Raw genomic sequence first — 23,393 nt, forward strand, 5'->3', positions numbered from 1 at the left:
CGTCCTGTCGTCCTTGTCTTTATGCTTCAGTCCTTTGGCCTAAAGTTTGTGTTTAGACGGTGTCCCAGATAAATGGATGCTATAGAGGGACATAATGCCCTACACAGATGTGGACTGTGACAGCGCTGAAAGAGGACGCAGCTGTATTGAACAGAGCAAATGTGAGTGGTTGGCAGAGTTTGTGTTTTTAGTTGAAGTGGCTACCTGGGCACATTGGCCACAACACTGCCAGGTACAGTATGGGCTCAGGTCTTCATTCATTTGTTGTGACATTTCAGCTTTTGTGATGATATCTCATTTCCAGAAAAAGATATAATCTGACCTGTTTGCTTGTGAGCGAGACACAAACCTGCTCTCAAAGACTGTCTCTGAAGATCTGTAGACAGGAGGGCATACACTTGTTAAAACAGCAGACACTTCCAAAAATAAGCCTCTGTCGTAAAATGATGCAAAGTTTACTTGGACACAAGGATGATCTGATTGGTATTCCTGTGGTTGAAGGTCAAACGTTTGGCTTTCATGGTGTGGTGTTTTGGTCTGAGCTTCAGTTTTTTCCTGTACGTAACTTTAGAAATTCTGTACTAATTAACATTTTTGCAACCAGCTTTGAGTTGTGGTTGTTAGTGTCTGGATCCAGTAATGCTTAAAAATCCTTAAAAATATTTTCAAATTCTACTTTTGCCATGAGGCCCCAGGCATGAAACGACACCCCTTGGGCTGAAGCATCAAATCAAACTGGTCAGCCTTACCAATCAGGTCAATTTAGCCTCAGACTGATAATGTTGTTATCTGGTGTTGCCAAATAATATAGCTGCTTATTGTTTCCTCAAAAAAAAAAGAAAAAAAAAAGGATTAAACTGAATTTAGGTCGCAATTATACTTGAAGCAATGGGCCTGTATGGAAATGAACTAATTTAAATCATGTGAGATGCTCTGAGCTTCAATACACTTCCCTTAAGAGTGTGTGATGCAGTAGACTGTAGAGAAATAAAACTACATGCACATACTGGTATGGGACACTAGAGACACAGAGTTCATTTATCCATTCTGTAAAATGGACAAAACAAATTGATCTGATAGTAAAATATGCACTACCTGTACACAGTTTAATTACTTTCTGGCCACAAGAGCCATAGAGCTTAGAGATTTGAGTATTTGTATTGTTTAAAAGCATAATACCAACAGAAAATAATGAAATAGATTTAAAAGATATGGATCTAACAAAATCAAATTACCCCCAAATTAGAAGCCTTATTAAAAAGGTTAGTCTGATAACAAGAGTGCTTGTTGGGTTACGATCCTGGAGAAGAACAACAGAGCACGGTCAGCAGATTCCTTATGGGAACAATAAAATTTTCAAAAAAAAAAGGAGAGAGGCACTATAAGATCTGAGAGTTCTTGTTCAAACATAAAACAAAAAGTCACTGATGTAGGAAGGTGCAGGTTATTCAAGGCCCTGATCAGACGGACGGTTCACGGTTCTGGATTCTTTTTTCTTCTTCTTTGAAGTCTTCAGAACATCAAAAAAAGAGAAAAGAATAGAAAACAGTTCAGTGTTTTTTTGTTTGGTGTGGGTTGTTCAAATCTTTGTCCTTGACATTTTTCTATCTTCATCTCTACTTCCCTCCTCCAACCAGAGGCTGTTGGCTCACAGCTAGTAAGTTGCTTACCATTACATTAGAAAGTCATTGAGACCAGTTTGTTGACTTACATCCTGCAGCTTCTGTTGGAGACCTGCTGTTGTGTTCAAATCATGGTACTGTAACTTCAGTTGGTGACATTATTTGGTATCTGGCCATGTTCTCCTCCATGATTGCTGTTGTTGTTGTTGGGGGAGTGGTACATATGACAGTCATGGTTCATCATAGAGCACACTGGGTAGAGCAGGCACCCAAAAAACAGAGGCTATAGTCCTCACTGGAGTTGCCCCAGGTTCGATTCCACCTGCGTGTCTCTCTCTGTCCAGCTGTCCTCTAAAATAAAAGGCCAGACAAAATACTTTTAAAAGAAGTATTTTGCTCTTTCTGCTCTTAAAGGGACAGTATGGGACTTTATTGGCTTTTTATTGACAAAAATCAAATATCGCTTTCATAAATACGTATTTCACTGAAGTGGAATCGCGCCCGCATACAAACGAGCGCTTTCTCGTACCTTAGAATGAGATGTTACAAGTCGTTACAAACATACAGGGGGGGGTTCACCGAACCTTCTCTGCCATGTTGAATCGCCATGTTTTACGTTCAGTGTCACCGTGGCTGTAAGTAACCTCAAACTCGGGCCGCCGGAGCTTCTCGGCTCGGGGAGAAAGTTTTCCAGACAGCGCCTGTTAAAACTGTCACCACCGTGTAGCTAGTGTGAGGAAGGACGGAGGCACTGGTGTGCCTTCAGGTGCAGTCAGACACCTGAATGACGCCGTGAGTGACGCCGTCGGCAAACCAACTGGATGTTATTTTACTCGACGAGAGAAAGCCGGTAAAACGTGGGTCAGGTAAACAATACGACATCACCATGACAACATATTGTCACGCCTGTATTGTTTTGCCTCGTGCTGGCGGACCGTTTGTTTACATAGAGGCTTGTTTATCCTGATACATGCAGCGTGTGTTGTTTTTCTGACTTCTGCCCGAGTTTACGTAAACGCAACAGCAAGAATACGTGCCGACATGCAACCGCACCGCTAGATGGGGGTAAATCTCACATACTGTCCCTTTAAGTCTTTTCATGAAAAAGTGCTCAAGCAGAAAACAACATATGCCATTCAAACTGAAACTGAATACTGAACCTGTCTAATCAAGGCCTTAGGCTTTACATACCACTATCTGTTTTCTTGAATTACACACCTCAGTGAACATATAAGGACATTTTTAAATGTGGGTAAAGCAGCTTTTTATTTTTGAAAGACATCACATTATGGAAGTGGAGCAAAAATTTGTGTGGTCACCTGGGTGTTGTGTTGGTAATACGGACAATCCAGAGCCAAAAAATTGCAAAAACATTTGACGTGAGAGTTGTTTATAGTTTCCACTTTGAGATCTATAACTTAAGTCTTAATCATCGAGGATGTTCTGCTATGCTGGAGAACGAGGAGACAATTTCTGGAGCACAAAGGGAACAGGTGTTATAAGGTGAGGTGATGTATAGTCCTGGTCTTAAAGGAGCAATAATTAAGACTTTTATTGCCCTACTGAACAAAATGACTGCTCTCACTGAAGTCAAGGCCCAACTGTGCCAGGTGTTAAAATCTCTGGCTTTCCGAAATTTACTTTCCATCCAGTTCATTGTTTAGGAACATAAACTGCCTGAGGAATTTCATCATCCTACTCCTTTTTTCAACGTCCAATAATGGAAGACGGAGCGACTTCGTGAGCGGAGCAGTTGGCCTTGGAAGACATTTCATTCTGCTGCCAAAATGCAAATGAAATGCAGTGTTATTATAATAGTATTCCGCAGCGTGATATTATTGTCTTTACTCTGGCAGCCTTGAGCTCAGGGGGACTGAAGGGGTAAAGTGTGTGTGCATGTGTGTGAGTGTGTTTTTAATGAATACCCCTGGTGGTCACCATTTCAGGCTGATGAAGGGCATAGATTAATCAGTTTCTCTGTAATGCAGTGACAATTCACTGTTCTGGTTCACAGTCACCGCTCTCATAGTGCCATTTTCAGATGTTTATGGAGAAACAGCTGTTATTAAGCCACTGTCCACAGTCAGAGAGCAGCTGGTGAACTTAGTGCAGCATTTAGCTGCTAAAGATGTTTTGCTTAGGTGCTGGTGAAGACTAGCCATGGAGCTAAAAGAGAGGAAACACTGCACCTTGATTCATAAGGTGAACACAAACAACTGTAAGCAACTGACTGTTCATAAGTTCAACAGGTCTCAGACTTTACACTGAACACACAGACCAAACTCATATCAGCGGTCCATTTTAGTCCCAGTGAGGCAGAGAACAAACCTCAGAATGATCAAGTTCATTTTAAATTATAAATCAAGTCTATTAAGTCCGCAGATAAATGCACTACTGTATATTCAGAAACTGAACCTTAAATCCAGTTGTAACTGTGTGATGTCACAACAAAGCAAACTCTGGGGCTTGGTGCATCACTCAACATTCGCGGGATTTGGTCTCTCAGTGACCTCTACCAAAAATCTGCTCTATTTTTATTAAATCACTCAGAACACAGTCAGCCAATCAGAAGAGAAGCTCAGAGCAACCTGTCCTCTGATTGGTTCACTGACGTGGGAATTTATGTGAAGTAAATACAACACATAATAATAAAAGATAAACACAGAAGAACTTTCAAGTGAAGTGGCAACAACCAAATCAGGTAAACAGGGGAAAAGTCCAGTAAAATATAGATAAACATAAATTATACATGCACAAACATAAATATGCATGTACACATGAGCAACTTTTAATAAAATTCTCTTCACCTGAGCGATAATGTGTCTTCAATAAGAAACGTGCAATGTCTTTAACACTCACTAGAGTGACTATTTAGCTGCTTGTGTAAATATTACATGACTCCATGTTAATAATGAGCCATTTGCATTTTTACCTGTGGTATTCACAATCACACAGTTTCATAGTTTTTAATGCACGAGATGGAGCCCACATGAGAAATCTGCCCCTCCAGAGAGATTCTTTATCAGGTAATTAGCAAAGCCTGCAATGTGCTAATTTAAAATGAATGTGGCAGTTGAACTGCTCAGTCATCGTATATTAGAGTCTTAATAACTCCCATTACAGAGAGAGAGAGAGAGAGAGAGAGAGAGAGAGAGAGAGAGAGAGAGAGAGAGAGAGAGAGAGAGAGAGAGAGAGAGAGAGAGAGAGAAAGAGAGAGAGAGGGGTGAAAGGAATCAACCCCCCAGCATTTCTGTGCTTTCAGCAGAGTTGGCAGCAGTCCATTCAAATCCTGAATATTTCATGCCTTTGTCTTTTAAGAAAAAGATAATAATATAATATTTCTGATATGAAAAGTATTTCAGACCGATTAAGAAAAAAATCCATAAAAAGAGCGACACACAAAAAAAAGGGATTTACCTTACACAATCTCTCCATTTTCTTCCAGAGAGAGAACATTCCTGTCCATTGTTTTTTCTGGCTTCGCTATTGAAACAAACATGAGCCAAATATCGACTGAGAAACAAAATCCATTTTATATCAAGAGGTTGGTCTGTGTTGCCTTTGGTAGCTATTAACCCAAGTATTGATCTGAAGCAGTTGTCTGGTCATGGGAGGAATGACTAATTGAGCCACTCGACTCCAAACAGAGACCAGATAGACTGTCATCAGCTTTTAGCGCTTTAAAATCTCTGCTGGTGAAAACATCGTTCAAATTGAAAATCTATTCGTTTGTGAACCCAGTCGTCGGGCCAAAAACTAAGACCGGTGATTTGAAAGCACTTACGACTTTTATTGAAACCATAATAAACTGAACCAACAGTTTGTGCAGAGGACCCAGACACATGAAGAAGAAATAATAACTTTTATCATAAGCCACAAATGCTTATACATAAAATACTTTTTTTTTTTAAAGTTCATTCTTTTCTCTTTTTTTCCATTTGCGAGCCTCTGCTGTTGTTTCTCTGAATATTCTGGATTCAATTCTGACATAAAATGAGAAAATATGAATAACATGAAAACTTCAGTCACTTTTTCAAAGGTTTATAGAAATTATCTGGACAGCCCAGACCAGAGGAGAACCAATGAACAGCTTAAAAGCTTTACGAAAGCCAATATTTTTCTGCTTCTTCTTTTTTTTTTGCCTAAACTTCACATTTTGAAGATCTGTGCCACCTTTGCCTGTATGTACAGCCCCATCCTGTTCTGTTAATTTTTGCATAAGTTGCAACCAGTGATGGACTGGCACCAAAAAGAGGCCTGGCATTTTTGACGTATATATATATTGTATCAAACTTACAACCCAGACTGGAACAGAGTTTTTGAGGGAGCTGCCCTACCAGGTGAGCTATACCAAGGACTTCAGCTATACACTGCTCCTGATCTCATGCGTTATTGTGTCTTCAGTCTTTCAGAGTTAGCTGGCCGTAAACCAGCAGGTCCCTACCGACTTTTTTTTTGGCTGCATCTTCACACGGCCTCATTATTACACAGCCATTGTGGCATTTGCCCATATTGCCCTATGGCCAGTCCGTCACTGGTTGCAAGCAAATGTCCTGTATATCTTCACTCTGAAAAGCACTTCTACATACAGACCACCATCTTCTTCTTCATCAGAGATGTAAGAGCTGATATGGATCAATTTGCATTTTATTTTCTTCTTAAATTCATACCTGTTAATCCAGATAAGTGCTCCACTTCTTGGGAGATAATTGCTTTAAATTTTCCAATCCTGGATCAGATTTGAGGATTTGAATATTAGCAGCTTTGCCTCAGAGGACCGGATGAAGCCCTTTGGTTTAAGTTTCTTGTCGTGCTGCTCTGCTGCTTTGCTGCTTCGGCTTTGAGAGAAACTGCAAAGTGAAGATGAGCATTGTGTATCAGTCTCGGATCAGGTTGCTGCATCTACAACCTCTGTGAATTGTGGGGTTTGTTTTGATTTTACAGATGACAAGTTGTTAAAATACAGTGGCCCTGAGAGCTCAGCCCAATCTTAATGCAACTTACGTAAGAAAACACTTCCAAACAGGTAAAACACAAAAATGTGATGCACAATTACTATACAAAACGTTAAATAATCTCCTTCTTGGTAGCACGCAGTGTCCACATATGTAGAGGGATGTATGAGCCCAAAGCTCATCTCTGCAGCAGCTCATTATGACGCATAGTTACATTTTGTTGTTAGGTGACATCTAGTGGCCATGGTGATAATGATAAGAGAAAAGGAAGAGGTCATGTAGTATCACGGGCAACACAGTCCATTTTAGAAGGAAGTTGTGGTAGCTAAATGGTAAAGTCGACAAAGCAGAGATATGAAACAGGACAGCAGTGTTCAATTCTCATGGGAAACTAGCTGTGAAAATTGAAACCATGACAACAAGCTTGTCTAATGTTTACCTGTCTTCCTAATCCAAACCAAGTAGTAACAAAGATGATACACCAATGTCCGTAGGGTCTCAGTATTAAGTATTGTTACCATGACAACTGAGGTTTGGTCGGCTGGTGCCAATTAGAGTATTTTACAAAAAACAATCAATTTGGTTGTTTGAGATGGAGGACTTGTAAAGTAGGTTTGCTGGTTTGTTTTCTTCAAGCTTGCTGTTAAAGTTTTTTTCCTTTGTTATTGTTCACATTTTTTCTATTTTTGAACCTTCTTGGAAAAATGCAGATATCATCGTATGTTTGATTCTTATATGCTGCAGTCAGCATATCAGCAGGATCATCCAGCGTCTTTCTCACTCGTTGGTTTTGTGCAAACTGAAAATTTGCACAAAAATATGTTATCACACTTGCTGAAATGAAAAAAAAAAATAGGAATAAAGATAAAATGAAAACAAAGCACGATGGCAACAGATGTGTTAGGACAGTTTACTGGCTGAGCAGGATCAGACCAGGCTGAACTCTGGGCCCACACACAAAGACCACAGCCCTGTGTTATGTGAGGTGGCAGTTTGCCGACATTAATGCAGAGGCTTCTCATTCAGCTGAGCGTAACACAGTCATCCCACCAAACACGCAAGCATGGAGCCACGCCAACACATGCATGCATGCTCTGATACACTTAACTGTTGCTTAGATGAATAAAAACTCACACATACACACACAAAAATATGTTTCATTTATGGCTGCTTCTGAGCATGTATCATTATACAGTGAACCTGACAGTCTGTGTAGCTCTGTGTTACTTTAAATGTTATAAATAAAGATGTGTGTTAGAGGAAGACAGAAGCTTTTCACAGCACAAATGTAATGTGATGTGATGATGTTTCGATGGTAAATGGAAACTTAACTAAATATTAAATAAGAGAAAAAAGCGAGAAAGCGGCTGCAGTCTGTAGCCACTGAGGAGGTCTCAAACTTCAAGAGAAAAGGGGGAAAATAAATGAAGAACCTGCAAGAACCAGTCGAGTTTTCTACCAAAACAGCTCTTTCTAACCTGAGGATATCTGTCTGTTCTCTTCTCTTTGTAGTTCATACTGAGGTGACGAAGACCAACACAATCTGTCCCCTCTCCTCTGTCTGTCAGCTCCTCTTCTGCTCCTTCTCCTTTCACCATATTTTTTTTTATTTTTCCCTATCTGTCTCCCTCCATTTCAATGCTCCAATTTCAATTGAATACAGACTTGAAAGAGACACCTGGCCCCCACTACAGTGGATGAGCCAAAGTAAATAAACAATGTCTATAGGGGGGCCCTCAGCATCACAGAGAAGAGAGGAATGGAGGGATAAGAACAGAGAAGAGCACCCGGGTGTGCAGGTCGGGTGAGAGAGAGGATGCTGTTAAACAGTCTAAGACAGTTTCATTTTTACCAAAGTCTCACAGTTTTAGGCGACAGCTCTCTCTCTGCTTCAATCAATAGGACAAAATTTGAAAAAAGTCAGCTGTTCCTTTTGAAAATAAGTAAATACAAGATGTCAACTACAACTACCAAAGTGCATTTTAGCAAGAAACAGCCAATTATTATTACACACAGAACTTCACATTCTGTGACGCTATTGACCAGCAGAAGTTTAAGATTACAGACTAGAGAAAACTTAATTTATTTTTTCAAATCAATTTCGCAACTAATTCACACCCCTGGCTACCTCTTCTCTTTATGTTTGGACCTTTCCTTATTTTATGCTTTTTTTTTTCAAGTTAACCATTAAGAAATTTGAATTTAAAATGTTATTGGTCATTTTTAAGAATAACACGTTATAAATAAAAACATAGTAAAAAAAAATCTTAAATTGCAGTGGTTAGCACTGTTGAATCTCAGCAAGAAGGTTCTTGGTTCAATTTTCAAGCCTTGGCCTTTCTGGGTAGAGTTTGCATGTTCTCCCTGTCTCTGTGTGGGTTCCCTGAAGGTTTTCTGGCTTCCTCCCACAGTCTTAAGACATGTACAATAGGTTAACTGGTGCCTCTAATGGCACACTCACACTAAGTACACCCTTTAGTCCGTACTTTAAGTCCGTACTCAAGTGCGGTACACTTGCACTCACATTAGCCAAATAATCCGGACTTTAGGGGGCAAATGTGCAATTTGCCTGTAAGTGAGACTATGAGAACATGATGTTGTTTGTCTCTATACTGTATGTCAGCCCTGTGATAAACTGCTCCAGCCCCACCTGGACATGGATAAGCTGTATAACTAATGGATGGGTGGATGGTAAACCATGTTTCACAGCCTGTTTGTGTTTGTTGTGTAGATACAAAGTGAAACAGTCTTCATCTTGTGAAGTCAACTGTCAAATATTCAGTTACCCCTGGTGTATATGAAGCATGCAGAGATGTGTGTGGAGCGATGATGAGGAGACCTTAACCTTTCTCACATTAGCACATGAAACAAACAGAAATGTCAGGTTTCTATCATGTTTTCCATGTGGTTTTCCATCGTTTGACCTTTAGCTGCAGCTCTTTTGGTGACCTCATCTTTTTCTGTGGTTTAATGGCAGTGAATTAGCTCCACCACCTGTTAACCTCCACCTCCCAGTTAGCTCGGTCTGCAGAAAATCAGACCAGTTAGCCTAACTGATTGATTGATTGATTGATTGACTGGTTGATTGACCAAGTGACTACTTCACTTACCGACTGATTGTTTATCATCCACAGGAAGTGCGGGTACCTCTGTGACATTCAACCGTAACGGTGATGCTCCTGGCCGCTATGACCTGTTTCAGTACCAGTGGAGCAACATCACCGGGCCAGGCTACCGGGTGATCGGACAATGGACAGAGCACCTGCAGCTCAATGTGAGTCAAACATGCAACACCACTGTCTGGATTGGCTGGTGTGAACTGTACATGAACCCGTTTCCTACATACAAACAGTTACAAAACAATTATTGTGAATGTATTGTTTTTACCATGTAAAGAATCGGATTAGTCTCTGAGTTGGAAATGTTACCTCACCTCATGTTTCCTCAGTATGAATAAATAGATCCCACTGAAATACTGTAGCCACATTACCTCTGCCTAGAAATGTGTTTGTACCAGGCAGGCTCGGACACACTGGATGATTTTTAAGCCAATATAGACCAGATTTGTACGTCATCACAAACTGACTGGGGATTCCTAATTGGAGGCTTATCTGATGCTGTGAGAGGTTCTCAGATTTATTAGGCTGTTTCATCCGGCCTAGTGCAACTGAGCTAAACGGACCACATGAAAGGAATGTGTCCAACCATACAATGCAAAACAAAGGGAGTGAAAATTGATTTATCGTAACTTTACAGTGGGTGGTTAGCCGTGCAGTCGGCCAGTCTCTCTTGGACTACCACTACCACTACACTTAGCTAACTGACGTTGTATTGGATCTTTGTGGTGAAGAGGGAGCTGAGCTGGAAGGCAAAGCTCTGGATTTTTTGTTTGATCTTTGGTCTGGCCCTTGACCAAGACTGTTCATACAAGCTGATGGGTTTCTTCTATGGGGTAACCTGAAAGATGGATGGATGGATGGAGGTGGTGGTGGTGGATGTAGCCACCAACTATCCCAGTGACAAATCATAAATTGAATGGACTGGCAAAAAGTTGTGGACAGCTATTCATGATCCCCAGATGATGACTCCTGACAATACATGAACTTCTTATAGCATGTTAGCATGCTGGTGTTAGCATTACCTCAGAGTACATCCAAGTTTGTTTGTTGAAGTTTGTTCCATATGAAGCTGAATGACGAGGTGTTTGAATTCTTGTAAACTTGATAATGAGCATGAACATGTTAACACGTCTCATTATGGAGGAAGCACAACTGTCTCAAACTGTTAATTTACGAGAGCAAACTGTTAAAAGATGACGGCTCTGTGAAGTCAAAATGATGATGAATTTAAGTGACTTATCTTAATCTTCCACGTACTCATTGCTGTGTGTGCTTCATTATTCCTCTCACATGGCATTGTCCTGAGGCTCCTTTTTAGTTTCCACAGACACTTCATGTTTGAAGAGCAAAGTGATGTTTAATTATTAACCAGAGTTTTATCAGGTGCTGCTTTCTGGAAAAGTTGGACTGAGTCACAGCGTTGCTAAAACTCTTGCTCCTGAGAATTAAATCGCTCAAGCATCATTCATGATTCTGGCTCATCACACCGCAGGATCTGACAGGTCTGGGTATGAGTTGTGTGTCTGATCCCAGCAAGAGTTTACACTGTGTTGAATCAGAGGTGATTATTGACATGTGCTGCAGCACCGTTAAGCCACACGTGTGTTTTGACTTCCTGTTGATGAAAAAATTCCCCTGATGAATGCCCAGCTAATGAGCAAGAGTGTGAATGAATAGAAATACATTATTCAGATATAAACAGGTAATAACTAATGATGAATTGCTGTGTAATTTGCTCATTAACCTGTGACTTGTGCCTTTTAATACTTGGGAACAAAAGAGACAACATTCTCTAATGCAGAAGTTTATTTTCCAAAGATTTGTGCCAAGTCAAAGGCAGCTTGACAAGAACATTAGTCTGTAGCTATCTGCAGCTATAGCACCTGTCAAACGTCCCACGATTATGAGCAAACATCTTTTCCATGAGACAATGTCACAGAAATGACAGAAACTACAGATCCACCTGCTCGTAGCCAAGCTAGCTTTGAGGGACAATACAGCATGCTGCCACCACAAAAAGATAGTAAAGTACATGATGGATGCAAACAAGCAATATTAGATCCTGAGTGCTGTTTTCATATCAGATGTAAGAAGAAACATGACTTCGACTTCAGCATAAATCAGTTTAACGCTGACTTCCCAAATTTCCTGTTTTGTTTTTTTTTTTTGTTTTTGTTTTTTTTTTACAGTGCTGAGAAATATACTATTATATATGGTTGACGTGTCCCTCAGACAGTCGCTCCTTCTCTGTGTTGTGTGCTCAGCAGGTAGAAGTCAGACATGTTTTCCGACAGTGTAGCTGTGGTTTGATCTGCAGCATTCCCCCTGCTTGTGCATTCAAGGCCATGTCTCTGCTTCTTCACAACACTAAATTATTCACCTCAATAGCCCCTGGTAAGCCAGATGTGGCAGAGCTGTTGCTATTAGGCCTCCCATTATTGCTTCTTTCCCTCTATCCTCATAATTCCTTTGTGTGTATTTCGTGGTGTGTGTCACTCTCTGCACTACTAAGGGGAGCTATTACCGAAAGTATATGTTCAAGCGTGACAGTCAGACCTAATATGATTTAAGCAACCTGCATGTACACTGATTTACTTAGGCAATTCAGAGATCAAGGCGCAGAAGAGTAATAAGCATATTTAGAAGATTAGTAACCTGTGTTTGAACCTGCTGCTGTTGAACGAGTCAGAGATGGAGAAAAATCATTGGCCCTGGGGTAGTGTGTCTGCCATGTTACATATGGATTATCTTAATGTGCCACACTGACATATATAATCAACCCAACCTGTCCTCATACTTCACATGTCTGGCATGTGAATAAAGGCAAGAGACATACAAACATATTTAGATTGTTCCACACATTATGAGCTTGTGATCCTAGAAAACAACAGGTGGATGTTTTAGTAAAGTGAGAAAAATAAGCATTTTATTTCTGCCTGTGTCTTTAGTTCCTCAATGGCACGGCTGTTTCGCTGTGGCTTAATGGGTCAATCAGAAAGTGTTTCGCTCTGATGGCTCTCTGTCAGGGTTTATGTGGTCATAATCTGCACCAGGACAACTCTTGCACTGCGCCGCACGGGCACTCTGTTAACTTTGCAGCCTAAAAACTCCTCACGACAAATCACATTTAGTAGTATACATGCATGTTGTTGTGTTCTTTTGATTTTTTCGGTGATAGATGTTGAAATTGCTCCTGGTGCCATCAAGCTCTGTATTTTTACACAATGGAATCTCCTCACTGCCATGCTGCAGAGTGAATGAAAACTTTTTTCTTACCTTCTTTCTTTTACTAACTACTGTAGGGACGGGAGTTGGAAACTAGCATTAGCTATTATCTCTGTAAGCAGAACATCAGTCACATTGTCTTGTTTGTAACGAGTGGAAGTGTTACTATGTTAACCTGCATTGTGCCTATCAAATAAACTAAATTAAATTAAACTATAGTATATTGTGGAGGGCAAAAACACAATGCTCTGGGTCAAATTCACAGCTGTTTTCTAGGTGCCAGTTTAACAACCTCCACCCCAAACGTATTTATAGAACACTGTTCATTTGTTTTCTGATTTCTCAGTGTCCTCTATGTACATACAGTATATAAGGCCTTCTGCCGTTTAAAAAAAAAAATAGATATAAACATTAATAACTTATCTAAGGTCATAGCAGCAGTTTTTTTTTCTTTGGTGAATTTGAACTGCGATCTATGTAAATATTTGGGAATTGAGATCAACGTTTATTGTGTGAGGATGATGATCTTAAATAAATCCTCCACCTCCCTCTCAGACTGAGTCTCAGGTTCAGTGCAGGAGCTGCCTGTCTAATGAGCTGCAGTCTCAGTAAATCAGGGGCTAAATAGCAGCAGATTGTAGACACAAATGTGATGAATTGTGCACATCTGCAGCATTTTCTTATAAACCTGGCACTCAGTGATTATTGGTATGAAGGCTGCTGGATCCTGAATGCAGTGTCACTCCTCCTGACATTTATTATCCTCCTAAATCTGTAAAACTTTTCCACCTAAAAGAACACATCTCCTGCGTTGTTGGATGAGCAAAGCTATGATTTGTGACATTGAGCTGTTAATATAAAATATGTCCTGGCATACGAGGGTAAACAGACCACTTTTGATGGACATCAACAGATGACCTGCAGTCATGGATCACCGGGACGCCTTGCGCAAAGCCTGAAATTATGTTGACAGACGGGCCTCCAGTTGAAGACTGCATGGGTGGAGGCAGACCTGTTTGTCAGTTGGACCTTACACAGTCTCCACTGCGCTCCTTTCGGTGGACAGGCACAAAAGGATCCACTCTGTGTCTTCACCCCCCTTCCATCTGATCCTGCTGTTGTTGGACAAGCTTTTAAGAGGAGAAGTTTGTGATCACCATGGGAACCAACATGGGGATAACTGTTCCTGGCAAAACCTTGACCCAGTTCCTCTGTACTGTTTCAGCAGCAGCCACCAGTGTATTAGCTCCGGCCCATTGGTCCATTGCTTTATTGTTTGTGCAGTTGTGGCTTCAGCTGTTTATCAGCTGCAACCGACACAGTGTCACCTGTCAGTGATAGGACATGAGCCGCTTGTCCCTCATCCCCATATAACTGAAGACACAGGTGTGACCACTGATTCTGATGGTGAGGTTTAGTGTCGATCTTTATAAAAATCATGTTACACTATTAGTGAATGATGGAGGCCAACATTGACACTTGAGGAAAAGGTGTGATTTGAAGGTTTTTGAAGTCTGACATTTTTGGCTTCCACATGTCAGACGAGAGAAGAGGTGATAAAACTATTCTGATACTCTGATCTGAGTCAACCTCAGATTTTACTTCTCACAGGTTGTGTGGACGCAGCAACATACGTGCCTGCCTGTGTGTTCTTTCTTAGCGGTAGAAAATGGTAGCAAACTTAAATCATAGTCGAACTATCAGATAAGTATTTTACTTTTACAGTTGAAATTGTCAAAGATTGTTATTAGCAAATAACAAAAGTCAAATGAGGAGTCAGATGCAGCTTTAGCAGAGAAGAGGTTGCTGATTGGATCAGCATCAACAGCATCAACAACTACTGCATAGCCCATCAACGCAGTGTTTTGTCTGTATTTGTCAGCTGCAGCTGCTGTGGAGTTCACCTTGTTTATACATCTCCTGCCTTTTCTGCCTCTGCAGCAGCTGTGATTTGTGTAGCTTAATATTGCTACTCTATAGCCTGTGCCTTGGTGTGTCTATCGTTTTGTCCCATCTATAGAGGAATGTAATGCGCACACTACATCCTCCACAATGATCGCACAGGTGAAGCAGCAACTCTCAACAACAACATTAACATTGAAATTGCAGAACTATCTTATCAGCAGCATTTGTTTCAGGTGTTTGTATAAACTGCCAACTGAGTGAGTAGCATAATCATCAGTTGTGTTCGCAGGCTGCAGGGTGCTTTCAAGAATTGAGTGGTTACATTTGGTGCCCTTCTCACCTGGAAAATGTATGCAGTTGGAAATACCAAAGCATATACACCTGCAGCTTGGTGTTCTTTAATAGATTTATGATATGATATTGTTATCATCTCTTCTTCCCCTTTTTAAAATGATATTTAAATTTTGAACTTCTGCCTGAGCACAAGTAATTTCACAGGTACTTTCTCCGCACCTGCTTGTTCGCAGATGTGCCTGTGTCCTAGCTACCACATGGACAGCACATTAACAGTGCATTGTCCCTAGAAGTTTCAGCGTGTTGCTGTGAGTTTCAGGTGGCAGGAGAGTGCGAATGAGCTCATAGCTCCCAACCAAACTTTGTGCTACTAATTCAAAGGGCGTAGAACATAGAGAAACCCACAGGGCTGCATAGACACACAGCAACTACAGTTTGGCAGCAACTGTCTTAGAATAGCCTTAAAAAAACGGTGCACAGCTTTTCATAAGTCCTCCTTTCTCAGAAGCTTGGTAACCTGTGGTTGTTCAGTCAGCACCACACAACGTTTAGTCACAGTTCTCCTCATTTGATACCCAACGACTAAACCCTGTTCCTGGACCAGTTTTCCCACTGAGCGCAAAACACGTTAACCACGTCTTGAAGGACATACAGTCTGTACATTAGAGTTGTGAGGTCACACATATACACAAAAGCAACTGGGGAAAAGGATTATGTGTCCAAAGCTCCACCACAATGTGAACCCTCTGGTGAACTCCTATGGGAGGATTAAATAGTCCATAGCCTTGATATGGGATTACCAGCTTCATTTAGAAAACGGCACTTTGTGGTGATGACTCTGCAAACTGCCACTGATACAACAAAATCCCTGCAAAACTGTGTTTAGTATCTCTACAGGCTCTGGCTTGGGACAAAATTCACCTCTCCATCAATCCTAATGCGTTTCTGTCAATTTCACGACTTTTTATTTATACGAGAACTTGGTCCCAGAGTCTTCACTTAGGAGAGGGTGTTATTTTTTAGTATTAAAGGCAAGGACACCACAGGACACAGACAATATTTCTGCCTCCTTCATTTCCTCTCTTCTCCCCCTCCTCTCACTTGACATCTGCTGCTAATCCTCTCCAGGCTGGAGACCCCGTTTCATCCCATTCCAAGCCTCGATTGAGATTAATTCAATTTATCACTTGTAATTTCTTTTTTTCCCCACTTTACTAAACACCTTGTATATTAGCCTGGCAGTTAGTCCTTACAGAGGACAAAATTGATTCTGCATGCTACGTGATACTTTGTGCCTCGGGGGTATACACATCGTGTAAACCGGAGAGGACGGCGAGGTGGGACTGGAGGAAGTCTTTCACATGGTTGTTGTAGCATGTGCGTCTCTGTGAATGAGTCAGAAAATGACTCTCAGAGAGTGTTGGCCCCTGGACACTGTAGTCCTTAATGTCATGTCCTTTGCTTAGGTACATGTAGTTAGCTGTGCTGCACTTATAGTGGCTGTACTGTACAGCAATGTGACAGAGACAACAGTCATCTCTGGTTGTGTTTGTTAAAATCCGCTCAATACCTGGATGGAAACTCTTTTAACCTGTCACATAGATTCATTTCAGAATAGAACTGTGAAAAATACAATACACAATGTGAAGCATGGACTTCATGGTGTGGTGCAGACAGTGTGAGACTGTGTCCTGTGACAGAGATCAGACGAGCGAGACACACACAGAGGGAAACATATCCGGACCTTGTCCTTTCCTCTGCTGTGTGTGGCCTCTGTCTTTAATGTAGCTGTAGGAGATGGACACTGTCGCGACGGCAAATCAGTGTCACTTCAAGAAAGGAAGGTCACTGAGCAAATGCCGCCAAACAGACAGTGAGAAAGTGGGAAAGAAGTGGAGAGACAGAAATGGGAGAGAAGTACAATGAGCTGGTCTCCCAACAGGAGCAGTGTTCAGGCCGGGAATGGAGAATCAACGTCAGCAAAGAGAGGAGGAAACAGAGGATATCATGTCTTTTTATGACCGTAAAAGCTGCACACAGAAATACATTATCCTCTACTCCTGTGTGCATTACGTAACGGAAAAAAAAGAGGAGCTGCTACTGTAAATTCAAAGCAAGAAGAGAATTTTCTCAATTTTTGCGTAAGTAGGTTAAAACTGTGATGATACCATAGCAGCATATTTTCAAATCTGTGAGCCTGCTTATTTTCTCTTCTTTTGTTTGTCTGTTTTGGCTGCTCTCACATGCTATACAAGTTTGGGAGTGGCTTTCGCTGTATGTTTTGGGACAGTTTTTTTATGAGAAGTTCAGAGCATTCAATGAAATTACAATGCCATTTGTTTTTGTTTTTTGTATGCCTGCAGGTTCTCAACTCAGGGCAAATATCTATGTTTTTATTTATGGAGTAATATCCAGCTGGGAAACTGACAAGCAAGTTCACTTCGTCTTAATTACTGACTCAGTTAATAATCGTGGGTTTAGTTATGGAACTACAGTTCCCATAATGCTTTCAGAGACTGGAACAGTTGTCATGCACTGTTAGTTACTGAATGCTATGGGTTGTGGACTATTTATAGCCTATATGTTTTTACATTTATCTTTGTGAAGTTGTTCCCATTTAAAGTTAAAGCAGCTGAATCAGCAGTGATCAGCTTCTGTGGAGCCATAAATGCAGAAAACATGATGAAGTCTTGCAGTTATTAGAAGCAACTTCTTCTCTGATTCCCCTGTTGCTTTTGTGACATTTATTCAAAATGAATATCAGAAATATTGTTTCCTTCATACTTCCTACAGCGAGTTTCCGTCACTTTTAAAAGAAAAAAATATATAATTTATATAATTAATATAAAATATATAATTTAGGACCTTTACTGAAACAAGTGAGTGACAGAAATTGTACATGTAGTGAAGGTCTGATATTGTGGTGGTTCTAAGGGCTGTGAATCAAGAGGACAATAGACTGTAGGACCTTAATCACAGATTGCTGAAGAACAGTTTTAAAGCTCAAAATGAGCTGCTCTGCTGTTGCCATCTTGCCAGAATGTCACACCATTGAACTCCTGTCTAATCCAATAGAGCAAAGAGGTGGGGTATGTCAGTGCATGCAGATTTGTAGCAAGCATATGCTCACTTTCCTGTCGATCAAAGTAGCACCTTCCATTATAACTGTGAGGCTTGATGCAATCAAGTCAATTATATGAAAATGCATCCCCTTTACTGTCATCATGAAGGAGAAAATAAGCTGTAGAGAATAAGAATGTTTTTCTACCTTGCTGTAAACCAGGGCCAGGTTTTCATGCGGGCAAAATTTTACATTTTTATTTCAACAACATACCCACCTTCAAAGTGAAGCGAGAGCTTCTTCTTGTTTTTTTTCCTTTTTGTGCATCCTGATTTGTGATGTCTCTTGGACACCATCTCTTCACCTGCAGCCTCTGACCAGTGGTTGGTCAGATGTTGATTGTTGTAAATCATTGCAGCATGGAATGTCTATAGGGAAGGGCAGCCCTGCTGAAAACATGTTTATTTCTTCTGGACAGTGGGACATTTTAACATGAGAGTCTCTGGGGACTGACTCCCTGTTGGAGACACACTCTAGTGGCCTATCCAAGGCTTAAATTTTCAGCTTGACAGGTTGATGCTTAGAGCTCCAGTCAGCCTCTACTTCAACATCAACTTTTCTTTACAGCAAAACTGGGATGTTTTATTTCAAATTCAAGATTTTCAAAATCACCAGAGAGCAGTATATTGGCAGTCTATTTATACAGGACGTTGTTGCTTCTTGATGCCACATGTTTCTATCATGTGAGTACTGTAAGGGCAGGACAGCAGAATAAAGTGAATAGATAAGACTGCACATGTTGATCTCAGCGTTGTTGTGAGAGCTCCCAGTCGCCTGTGTCTCTGTGATGTCGCCGTGCATGGCCAAGGATGGAAGCACATACTCCACTCCTCAAAAAATACATGAAACAGCTCAGTGATCTGACAAAATGATTATAGTGTCTTTCAAAGAGGAGCACTAGAACCCAGCAGGGCGAGACAAGATAATACAGTAGACAAGCTCTCTCACACATATACATATGTATACATGGACATAGGCACACATTTACAAATACGCAAAGCACACATGTACATAGGTGACAGCATCCAGACAGCAATACTACTAGTTTTATGCTTTGAATAAAAAAGTGATGAAGTACATTCACTCACTAATGGTGCAAATTTCATCTCCGTGCTGTGGAGAGATACACTCATGTCCATTCAAGACACAAGATCTCACTAATTTTGCTGCAAAGACCTGAAAACCTTTAGATCATTTTGTTTGTTTTTTTAAGATGTAAAATATCAAAACAATTCTCAAAAGGAAAAAAACGTCTCCAGTGGAATGTTCTTGAAAATTAAAGGTGAATCTGACCCAGCAGCGAGGGAGAACATAGTGTCTCTTTTCTCCCGCAGTCTTATCTGTAATGGCTCAGAAATCTGCTGCTGCTTGTCTTTCATGTCTGAGAGCCGGAGAGAGATGGAGGAGAGAGATTCTGATGGGTGCTAGGCCTCATTAGGAGTAATGAAATTTGACCTTGATCTCTGTGAGAGCAATCCCTCACAGCCCCTTCCAGCTGCATTATGAGTCAGATGGAGAGATTTGGAGCGGACAGTGATGGCAGGAACAGGCAGCTCACAAGCACCAAGGGTTAATGAATCCACGTCAGAGAGCTGTGTGGTGCTGGTTCAAATCCTCAGCCTGATTAACTGACAAGCACTGTTGAAATGTTGCTCTCCCATTTCTTAATTAATGTATCAGCACAGTCCACATGAAGTCAGCGAAAATGAGCCTTTTTCTCTGATGTTCAACATCCAGATGAAAATGTTGCTTTTTCTCTCCCCAAAACTGAGCTTTTCCAAATCAGCCTCCCAACTGTGTAACAGTGAAAACCCTCAGCTTGGTGTTTCAGTGTGTATACAGCGTGATAATGAAAGCAGCACAGCGAGAGTTGTGGGCTGCGTGACTGTGGTTAAAGTATCCAGTTCTTACAGTGAATGCATGAGCTAAACATTGACAGAATCTTTCATCCTCAACCTGATTATACTTACATTGTCACAGTTGTGAAATAATGATTTTATCGGCAGCGACTTTAGAATGAATGAGGGTGAATGTGTAGTGTTCAAAACAATTATTTCATCCTGGTTCAGCTGTGAGGTGAATGCAGCTGCATCAAATCCATAGGCTGTATATGAAGGTGCATGTTGTGATGTCACCCAGAGGTGCATGGGGCATGAGTGGAGCCGAGGGTTTGGTGCATACTGGTTTATTGCAAGCAGACACTCATATATCTGTCAAAAGTGGCCACACCCTAAATTATGCAGAATTTTAAGCCTTGATAGAATTTAAATAAGTTATAAAACTGTGCTGTAAAAAATGAATCTTCTCGACAGTGTATTATTATGAGCCATAGTAACATTTTGTTGGTTTTAATAATTATGAACAGGAGCATAGGGAAAAGTGATGTAGAAGTCTGTGTCAGGATATAGTATATAACTTCTCTTCAAAGCTGTTGTTGTAAACATGACTAATATGGACGATTACGTTTGAGGAAGTATAAGCCATAAAGACCAAAACTGTCTGCTTTAAAGTTGGATAATTTAATATTGGAGTCAATGGGGACTGACCCACTGTTTGAGCCTGGCTCTGGTGATCATTAGAGGAACTGCCAGTTTTGTTTTGGTATCATTTATGAGCCCCTACCAGTATAATTGATGAGGATTGGCTATAGCACATAGTTCTAGTAGACACTCTGACTGACTGTCGTTGTCCAGTCATGGCTGACTGTACAGCTGCCGCCTCCTTTGTCAATGATCTCTCATTTTAACATCAGTGTTCTATAAGTGTTGTAATCACATACACAGCTGTGGTCATTATCATCACAGCCCTAACCAGATGTTGGCTGTGGGGCTGCTTTGTTTTGTGACTGAAATAAGACACAATAGGAGGAGGTTTACTTGACACTCTGTGGGAAGAGGTCCTGGAAATGTAATTCATCATCACACATACACACATTTAAAAAAAAAATGGCTAACAGCTTACTGTAGGTGTGCATATTGAAGAAAGTGCTGGGGTTTTTTCTGAGCTGCAGCATTGTTTAGTTCTCAGGCGTGCATTTAAGTTCAGTGAACCACTGAGAGTAGCAGCTCAAGGGAACTATATCCACTGCTGAAGCTGTTTCCCTCCACATACCATTGACTCCCATCATCTGAAAAGTCTGATATATCTCCAACACTTGCGTTCTGGTGGTTGGCTTTTGCCCAGTTGGTTAACAAAGCAGCAGATCCCCTCTGTTTTTTCATACATACTATATGAACAACAAGGGAACCATTTGTTTCAAAGATAAATTGAGTGGGAATTGTTTACTCTTGCCGCTGTCTGTTTTCAGTGATGTATACTGTCTCAGATATATAATAGTGTGCTGCTCTTACTGGAGTTTGTCTTGCTCCGTGGTGCCTCGGGAATGCAGCTGAAAAGAAAGAAATTATTCAAATGTCCTTGTTTTTTTCCCAACTGTAACTTTTCTTTGAAGAAGGGTTAGAAGTGTGTTTTATTCAGATTTATTCAACACCCGAATGAGAGAACAAAGGCAGTCAATTCCTCACCTGTGGTGGGAAAACACTGCTCTCCCGCCCAGTTAATGTACACAATGTTTTCATTATTTCCTTTTAAATAATCCTGAGTCACAGCAAGTCACCAAACACTGCAACATTTAAGAGTTAAAAAATAATGGTAAAACTATGATAAAAATAAAAAAAAAACCTGGGAAGTACCCCACATGTTGCCCCTGGGATTATGATAAAAGCTTAACTGAACTAAAGATACTTTGCTCTCAGCTTTAAATCTGTTTTAATCCTTGCCTCTGCAAAGAAAGTCTCATCATGGTGAAGAAGAGTGTTTTTCTTATCTCTTGTTTAAACATAATAAATAGTTGTAGCAAGTTTTAAACTCTTTGGTTCCTTTTCAGCACTGGAGAACAACAGCAGTGTCACAAATGTTGAAATTAGCTGCTCCACACAAAGATAGATTTAAAAAAAAAAAAAAATCCACAAAGCTTCATCCTCTAGGGAACATGAACACCTGTACAGCTGTTGACATACTTCAGCCTTGACCAAAGTGGTCAAAATCTATTTGTTACTTCAGCACCACGGACAGCGTCATGATGTCATCCAAACACACAGGAAGGTTTGTGCTGACATGTCAATGAATGGAGTGGAAAATTTTGATAAATTAATATGTGTCTTTGAGGAATATATTCCTTATCCATAAAACGTCTGAATATAAATATGTCAAAATCACATTCATTCTTGGATGTATCATATGGGTATGGCAAACTAATCTATTTCGTAGTAAACAGTTGGGCAGTTGGGCCCAAATTACAAATACTCAGACACCTTTAGTGACCAGTCGAGATTTAGAAACTAATGGCAGTCTCTTGTTGAATAATCTTAGGCTGTGGTCAGGTTCATAGGAAGTCAAAGCCTTTCAAAAATGAGCAATGAGCAGATCTTAAAATCAATCGGTGTATTGTGATCGTCTCTTATGTGTTAAAAACTTGGCAGCACTCATACAATACTTAAATCTGGAAGAAACAAAAGTGTGGATGACTTTTTATCCCTTCCTACTGTTACAATATTTGCTATGTAGTTAGAAGGGACAGGCAACAGTCAAGTGAGAATGAGACAAACAAAGGATGTTAAAATAAAAACCCTGGAAAAACTATTTGATGAGAGTGGTACTGCCCCTTTCAAAATTACAGTGAATCATAATCGATGTGCTTGGATGATTTTTTTAATGATTTTAGACTGTTACAACTCCTGTGTTATTTCCATCATTAATACAGTCAGGATGGACGTCTTCATGCTTGTCTAGCAGTCTCACACTGTTCTAACTACACACCCTTTAATGAGCAGACCGAATGCTTTCACAGTTCATCAAACTGTGACGTCTGCTTGGAAGAAAAACTGGTTTTGCACTGAGTATTTGTCATTCGAATGCAGTCGTATGATATTAAAACATATTGCTGAAGTAAGGGATGGAGCCGTCGCTGCAGTCACTCTGTTTTGAGCAGTGGTAGTTGTCTGATTAGTCTGTTTTTTCTGCCTCTGTTTCTCAATTGGTTCCTGTCAGTCAGGCCTGCTGTTAATCTGCTAACTATGTACATTCAGCTGCACACGGCCTTCCAGGAATCCAGGGGACTTATTTCCTTTTCCATTCAATTAATCAATTTAAT

At 40.6% G+C, this 23,393-nt stretch overlaps 1 protein-coding gene across 1 annotated transcript in view; it reads left to right on the plus strand.

Moving 5' to 3' along the window:
* Window positions 1–23,393, plus strand: part of grm7 (glutamate metabotropic receptor 7) — a gene marked incomplete at both ends in the record, with an annotated part of 327,441 nt that overhangs the window by 254,458 nt on the left and 49,590 nt on the right. The window contains one exon of the mRNA XM_083972506.1: window positions 9,712–9,851. Coding sequence (XP_083828632.1) covers window positions 9,712–9,851 — 140 coding nt within the window. The remainder of the gene's footprint in view (window positions 1–9,711; window positions 9,852–23,393) is intronic.

The sequence above is a fragment of the Trachurus trachurus genome, assembly GCF_905171665.1.
Source record: "Trachurus trachurus genome assembly, chromosome: 5".
In the NCBI taxonomy this organism is placed as follows: Eukaryota; Metazoa; Chordata; class Actinopteri; order Carangiformes; family Carangidae; genus Trachurus; species Trachurus trachurus.